The 8,020-nt window shown below is 45.7% G+C and overlaps 1 protein-coding gene across 8 annotated transcripts in view; it reads left to right on the top strand.

The window, feature by feature from the left end:
• Positions 1 to 4,100: 4,100 nt before the first annotated feature.
• The window catches only part of CHRDL1 (chordin like 1), a gene marked incomplete at its 3' end in the record, with an annotated part of 115,723 nt that continues 111,803 nt past the window's right edge, over positions 4,101 to 8,020 (top strand). For 3 of the 8 annotated variants that reach the window (XM_082609115.1, XM_082609112.1, XM_082609116.1), the window contains exons 1-2: positions 4,105 to 4,477; positions 7,653 to 7,801. In XM_082609115.1, the coding sequence (XP_082465241.1) occupies positions 4,326 to 4,477; positions 7,653 to 7,801 (301 nt within the window). In that variant the 5' untranslated portion in view covers positions 4,105 to 4,325. Of the gene's footprint in view, positions 4,478 to 7,652; positions 7,802 to 8,020 lie in introns of all 8 variants that reach the window. The other 5 variants (XM_082609110.1, XM_082609114.1, XM_082609111.1 and 2 more) reach the window with 4 other exon arrangements.

The following is an 8,020-nucleotide window of genomic DNA, read 5'->3' as shown; positions in this document are numbered from 1 at the left end:
CCCACCCCTCCAGGCGGTCACAAAGCACCGAGCTGATCTCCCTGTGCTATGTGGCTGCTTCCCACTAGCTATCTACCTTACGTTTGGTAGTGTATATATATGTCCATGCCGCTCTTTCGCTTTGTCACATAGATGAGCTTATTCTAATATTTATACAGAAAGGTATGGGACCCAGAATAGCTAAAACAATCTTGAAAAGGAAGAATAAAGTGGAGGGAACCACTCTACTTGATATTAATCCTACTAATGTCTATAATGATAAAAACTGGGTGCTGTTGATGGAGGGATAGACATAGAGATCGATGAAACAAAAGAGAGAAACCAGAAATAGACCCATACAATACCCAACTGATGTTTGACCAAGGTGTAAAAGCAGTTCAATGAGGGAAGGATAGTTTTTTTAAAAATGATGCTGGAGCAATTGGACATCCATAGGCAAAAAAGTGAACCTCGATCTAAATCTCACACCTTATATAAAAATCAACTCCAAATGGATCATAGGTTTAAATGTAAAACTTAAAACTATAGCACTATAAAACATAGGGAAAAAATTTGGATCTAGGGCTAAGCCAAGCATCCTTAGACTTAATGTCAAAACAGAATCCATAGGAGGAAAAACTGACAAATTGGACCTCATCAAACTTGAAAACTTTGTTCTATAAAAGCCTATGGGAAGAGGATGAAAAGACAAATTGCAATCTGGGGGAAAGTATTTGCAAACCATATATGCAACAAAGGATTAGTACCTAAAATATATAAAAAACTCCTAAAATTCAACTGTAAGAAAACTATGCAATTAGAAGATGTCAAAATACATGAAGAGACATTTCACTGAAAAGGATATACAGATGTTAAATAAACACATGAAAGGATGGTAGCTATCATTAAGCATTAGGGAAATACAGTTTAAAACCACAATGATATATCGCTATACCCCTATCAGAATGGCTAAAATAAAAAATAATGACAACAAGAAATGCAGACAAGTATGTAGAGAAACTGGATATCTCATTCATTCCTGGTGGGAATATAAATAGTACAGCCACTCTGAAAAGCATATGGCAGTCCTTACAAAACTAAACGTGCACTTACCATACAATCCATGAACTATACTCTAGGGCATTTATTCCAGAGAAATGAAAACTTAGGTTCATGCAAAATCAGTGGACAAATGTTCATAGCCCCTTTATTTGTAACTGTCGAAATCTGGAATCAATCCAGATGTCCTGCAATAGATGAATGGTTAAATAAGCTGTGATACAGCCATGCCAGGGAATACTACTCAGCAGTAAAAGGAACAAACTCTTGATACTGGAACATCTTGAATGGATCTTTATGTTGAGTGAAAAAAGCCAATTTCAAAAGGTTACCTATGTATGATTCCATGTAATATTCTTTTGTTTTGTTTTGTTTTGTTTTGTTTTGCGGTACGTGGGCCTCTCACTGTTGTGGCCTCTCCCACTGCGGAGCACAGGCTCCGGACGCACAAGCTCAGAGGCCATGGCTCACGGGCCCAGCTGCTCCATGGCATGTGGGATCTTCCTGGACCGGGGCACGAACATGTGTCCCCTGCATCGGCAGGCGGACTCTCAACCACTGCGCCACCAGGGAAGCCCCCATGTAATATTCTTAAATGACAAAATTATAGAGATGGAGAATAGTTTGGTGGTTGCCAGGGAGTAGGAAGAAGAGGAGAGAAGATGAGTAACACTGGAGCCCCTTGTGGTGTTGGCACTGTTTAGCATCTTGACTATGGTGATGATCACATCAACCTACACATGTGATAAAATTTCACAGAGCTATACACACAGGCAGATGGGTGCATATAAAACTGGTGAAATTGGAATAAGGTGGATGGATTGTATTGATGTCAATTTCCTGTTTGTAATATTGTACTATAGTTATGCATGATGTTACCACTGGGAGTGAAGGGTATTTGAGATCCCTCTGAATTATTTCTTACAGTTGCACATAAATCTATGATTATCTCAAAATAACACATTTTTAAGACTGAATATGAGATGATCTATGCTCTAATCTCCTTTTAATAAGCAGAGAAAAATAAGGCATAGAGATAATCATCAGTTTAGCTTGAATAAGATCTGGTAGGAAGTTTAGGTTACGACCCATGTTGGAGTTCCCAATTCAGAAATCAAGACTGGAACTAATACAAGGACCACCAGCAGTTACACTAATGAAGAACCTTTTAGAGAATTCCAGCACCCCCCTTATACAGTTGCCAAGGGTACAAGAGATCCTGAGCAAAAGCTGCCCAGTTGAAAAGAACCATTCGATCATAATAAATCATTTTAAGCTTTTAAGGTTTTGGGATGGTTTGTTATGCAGTAATCAGAGTACTACATCAAGCAAGGGGAGCCAGTGGTTGTAGCCAAATAGACGAGCTCTTAAATCTCAGTGAGTCTACTGATTTTAAATGCTAAGATCCATGTTTGTCCCAGGCTGTTCCCTGAAACCCATTTTCCTGAATACTCTCTCAGCATGTTGGGAGTGATGATGGGGGTTGGGGGATGTAGATACAAAGGAAATTGAACAACCAGTCCTTGGCCTTGAAGAACTCAGTGCAGTGAGACAAAACATCAGTGCCTTAAATGGCTTGAGAACAGTTATAAGGCAACAAATCAGCACGTTCAAACTAATATAGGACAGCACAGATTGAACGCATGTGGCAATGTAAATGTACGGCTACCCAAGCAGCAGGATGGAGCTAGACATTTTGGGCCCTGAAGGCAACATTTCAGAAAGGGCCCCCCTTTCTTTGTTAACAGTGAAATAATCATCTCCAGCAATTCAGGGGCTAGTTGGGTGATATTAACACTTGTGAAGGAAGAAAAAGGAAGTAACTTCCAGGGACAATTATTCTTGTTTTAAATTTCCTTTGTTCTCTCTTCCTGATGTATGATTTTTTTGGCAAGCTACAGTTTCCCTGAGCATCAGTTTCCTCATCTATAGACTGGAGATAACAGCCAGAGAGTAGTGGATTGAAAGTCAGGAAATCTGAACTGGAATCTCAAATCTATCATTTACTAGCTGTGTGACCTTGGATACATCACCTCTCCGGCCTCCTCCTCCATCAATTTCTTCTTCTGTGACAGGAAGCGGTTGAGCTGAATGGTCCAGAAGGTCCCCACCAACTCTAACACTTGAGGCCACATAGAGATCATTCAGTTTGTTGTGAGAGTTTAAAAAGTAATGAAGATGTATATGAAAGCACTCTGTAAGCCATAACGTGGCATGTAGATGTTAGGAGTATCCATATTATGCAGTTCCATGTCGAAAAAAGCCCTGCAGCTCTCTCTAAATTTAGGGGCTTAAATATAAATGGGTACTGTCTCTCAAGGCAACGCTTTCAGGCCCTTAGAGAATTCTGGTAATTCTTTGTAACTATACTTCATCGAATAAACACAAATTTGGACTAGTCTGTCCCAGGCTCACCAAGGTATCAGCAGCACTATTGTGATTTCAAGGATGGGTTCTTGACCCAACTCAAAATCCTAAGGACTCTTAGAACAGTGATGGCTGTGGTGAGCCACTCTAAGTTTTCTTCAAGACACCTAACAGTTAGTGGAGGCCCTTTCTGTGGGGCTTAGGAGCCCTCTTTGGCCAAAGCAGATTTCTAAGTCGTCCCCTGTCCCTCCACACACACACCCATCTCCATCCTGCCTTTAAGGGCACCAACGCTTGGTCACTTCATTAAACGCGACGTGGATTTGGGAGATGCCCGGAAATGATAAGCAGCCTGCTAGGGCACAATTTTCGAGGACAACTCATCCTGCGTCCCGCGCACCGGCTCAGGACCAGGCCAGGTGCACGCAGAGAGGCTGTCGTGCGGGAGGGGAGGGGGTTGCGGGCTTCCAGCGGGGAAGTCAGAGGGTAGCCGGGGTCTTCAGGCCGCGCGCGAGCGGCGGGGAGCTCCTAGGTGCATCCAGCGCAGAGGGGGTGGAGGGGTGGGAGGAGATGTGCGGTCCCTTTAAGACCCCAACGCACGCTTAGCCAGAGGAGGGGGGTGCCGTGTGGGCGCTGCGTGATGGGAAAGTCGCCGGCTGAGCCTCACACTTTCTCCCGATTTCTTAACTTTCGGGTCGGGGGAGCGGGGAGAGAGCGGCGGTGCCGGGGCGGAGAAGGGGTGCGGGCTTGCAGCGGCTGCTTGCTCGCGGAATTCCCGCCCGCGCCGAGCGGCCGGCCTCTCGGGCCAAGTGGGGAGCGGGCGGCGGGCGGGCAGGTGGCCCCGGGCCGCTGCGCCCGCGCCTTGGCTCTGCCCCCGGGAGCCGAGCGAGCCGCTGTTCCCTCGTGGTGTGAGGGCGGTGATGTTTTTCCTCCCACCCACTTTTGAGTCCCCCCTCCCCCCTCGCGCGCACTCCAGCTCTCGCCACAACCTGCGAGTCCCCGTCCTGGGAGGAGCGCCCCGGGGAACTCGGAGCACTTGCACGCGTGGAAGACGGAGGAGGCCGGTGGCCAGGTCAGTGAGCGGTGTCCGGCGCCCGTTTCCCCTCCCTTCCTTTCCAGCCTTTGCACAGGTGGGCCGTCTTCCCCCAGGGCGCCCAGAACTTCCCCGACCGGCCACCCTAACCCGCTCTCCGCCGCAGCTGCCCGAGGCCCGGCTGGAGGTGGAGCCCAGGGCGCCAGACCAAGGCAGGTCGGAGGGCCTCGGATTCGAACTCACCACTCGCCACTCTCGCTCGGCCTGCATAGTTCCAGGCTCTGGAGCTGCGGGGAGGCCACTTGGGTAGCTACCTAACGGGTTTCTACGGTCCCCTTAGTGATCGCATGTGTCCCGAGCCTTTTGCTGGCTTGCTGAGGTGCCCTGGACCCGTAGGTAGTTCATACGTGCTTAAGTTAACCAAACAGGGCAGACTGGGTGAGAGGCTCCTCTATGCTCCCTCTGGATATCTGCCTCCATTTTCCGGCCCGGCCCACTGGCGTCTAGGTTGGAGACGCTAGGCTCGGGGAGCAACACAGTGTTGCCAGAACTTAGGGCCTGGAAAGCCTGCCTTCTGGTCCCTGCTGGCCCTGCCACTAACTTTATGAGAATGGGCAATTGAGTTCTCTGGGCTCCAGGATGCCCATTTTGAAGGTGGAGTTGTTGTGGGGAATAAAATGAAATGATAGATAGCAAGGTAAGTTTTGCAAGCCAAATGGCGGGGCATTGTTCTTCAGTCATAGGAGCGATGAAGGCATCTCGACTCAGACCAGAGACACCCTGGCCTGAAGCTGCCATTTTTCAGTGACAACCTACCACCAGTGAACATAGCTTTTCTTGTTGGGTGGTAGACCGGGGAGAGGATTTTAGCTGATGGACATGGGCCTGAGAATCCAGTGTCTTCTTATTGTTTGTTGGAAAGAGAATTGCTACCCTGGAGGCTGCCCCACAGATGATAGTGAATGTGAGAGTGCAAGGGCACTGAAGCCTCTCGGCAGGATTAAAGAAACACTGTGGGTCCTGAAGAGCTGGCCCGTGTGCTCATCCCTTAGCCTTCCTTTGGGAATGTCTCTGATTCTGTTCTACCCAGGAGACCTCTTCTGTGAACCGACAGACCCCTGACACTTGATGGCCCAGATTGCCTTGCAGTCCCAGCCTGGCAAGGAGCCCTTGGTCCCTTTGCTTGTTGCAAATGAACTTTGTGAATGCTTGTTTCACGAAGGCACCTTAATGGATACATTCCTTTAGGTTCTGACCTGTTTCTTGTTCTCTAGTAAAGCGCACTCACCCTCTCCCACTCTGCAGTGTTAGTCCCAGAATTTTGTTTTCTTTGTTGTTTTCTTCTTGGGGCCTGGATGCCCCCAAAATATGCCAATGGCTACATTTCTAAGTAACCTGTAAAAGAGCCAGTGCAAGTTCAACGGCACAACGGCCTGTGTGAAGCAGACAGAGAGTTAATACCGAAATAACTCCAGTTAACTGGGTCAAAGTGTAATTTGAAAAATTAAGGACAGTTTGGCTCTTTGCAAGTGTAAGAGTCGGCATGCTTGCTGAGCAATGCTTGCTGGTGTTTATTGCTGCAGCCCTAACAAATGTCTTGAACTGCCCCCCTCCCCCAAAAGAAAAAGTTAAAGCGATAAAGAGAAATTGAACGGAGACCTGGGGAGGGAACTCTTCCAGGTTTATAGCTCTGCACAGAATACAAAGGCAGGACTTCAGGATCTTGTAAATCAAAAGTGATTATTTATAAAGAGATTCGTTTTCTGATGTTCTACATCCCAGCCGGGGAGGCCAAACAGATGACAGGAACGCCAAAAGAGATTAATTGCTCTCTAGTCACCAACTTTTCTCTTTACTCATACCATTAGTTGAGACCCAAGAAAAGCAAAAAAATTCTAAGAGCCGTTTTCTTGCCAGCTTGAATTATGAGGCAATGCTACTGTTCACCGAATCACCCAACCATTGTACAAGAAAAACAAGCTGGTTGGTTCTTGCATGGGGAGACCCGAAAACCGTGGTTTCAAAAATCCCCCCTGAGACCCATACGTGATTGTGATAAATTGGATTTCAGTGGTTAAAAAAAAGTCTTTCTCATTTGGAGGCTTGGGGGATAAGCTTATTAAAGTAGGCTCAGGAAGAACCTCACTGGGATGAGTAGCTGTGTTAAAGCGTTCGTGGAAATGATTTGCTTCAGTGGAACCTGGTAACTCTCAGAGGACAGAGGTAGACATTCCAATGATTGAAGCTGGGCCAAAAGCTCACAGAGGGGACCAAGACATGAGAACCCAGGTCTTTGGAAGGCTAGGAACATGTCCCAGGAGAATTTATCCTTGTTTAAGGAGCAGGGAGGACGTAGAGAGGCAGATCAGTTCTGCAAATCCTGGCTGATAGCATAACTCATTCTCTATGGACAGTTTTTCTTTGGTTACATACTCGTAATTTGAAACAATGCATTTTAAATTACCTGGCCAACTTCATAGCGTTTAAAGTAAGAGCTGTGGCATCCACATCATGGCCCAAAGACAATTCAGCTCTCCAGAATGATCATCTTGCATTCCATCCAGCTCCCTATACTCAATATTTAGGTTGGACCCTCTGAAAAGATCGTTGAGCTCAGTTCCCATCCAATGTTAACCCCAGATTGAAATGTGGTGTTTCTCGAATTATTTAAATATTTTCCAATCACCCATTGGAAGAGTTTTTCCTTATAGATCTCATAGGAGACACAGGAGAAGCATTGATCAGTCGTGCCTCATCCCTGAAGGATTAATAATAACGGTAGTCTTGAAGCTAAGATCAGCTAACTTTCATTTCAGAAATTGTTTGGGTCACTGCCTATTATTTTTGTTTGCCAAAATGGCCATTTTGCAAACCCCAGTTTCCCTTTTCTCCCAAAGAAAATCTCTTGAGAAATCAACTTTAATTCCCTTAGAAATGAGGATTTCAAAATTTATTTTTACTTTCCTATGACTTGCCTGCAAGGATTTAGCCTCAGCGTTGGATAGGAATGTAGGTTCATCCACTTGAATTTCTCCCCACAGTCTTTGCAAGACAGGAGAGGCAAGTTCTCTTTTCTTAGCAGAAAAACAATGCTTGCACTTATGTAAATTCTCCAGCACTTTTTCCCCAGCAAGTTAGGAGCCTAAGCATCAGAGAGCTCCATCAGTTCCAGAGGATCTGTTCTAAGTCTTTTTTTCTGCTTTCTTCCCAACAGCTTGAGTACCCAGGGCCCTGAAAGTTTCAAGTTGCCTTTTGCAGTGGCCAGAATGAGAAAAATGTGGAAGATGGGAGGCATGAGATACATCTTCTCCTTGTTGCTGTTCTTTCTTTTCCTAGAAGGAAGCAAAACAGAGCAAGTAAAACGTAAGTGTCTTGAGTTTTAAAAACAAGATACTTTCTTGTAATTTCTTTGAAAATGTGATTATAATCTGAAGTGATTGTGATTTAGCCCAAATGTGGCCATGCCATTATTCTAAGAGAAGAAAGTGAATGTTACTGGTTTATGCCTGAGTTGGTAAAAGATTGAGAGCTTTGAATCGGGCTAACTAAATTTGGGGCTGTTTTTCTGATTATCATATAGTT

This window comes from Mesoplodon mirus (assembly GCF_964341445.2).
Source record: "Mesoplodon mirus genome assembly, chromosome: X".
Classification (NCBI taxonomy): domain Eukaryota; kingdom Metazoa; phylum Chordata; class Mammalia; order Artiodactyla; family Ziphiidae; genus Mesoplodon; species Mesoplodon mirus.
The sequence above is the reverse complement of the archived record's forward strand: the minus strand, read 5'-3'. Positions and strand labels throughout refer to the sequence as shown.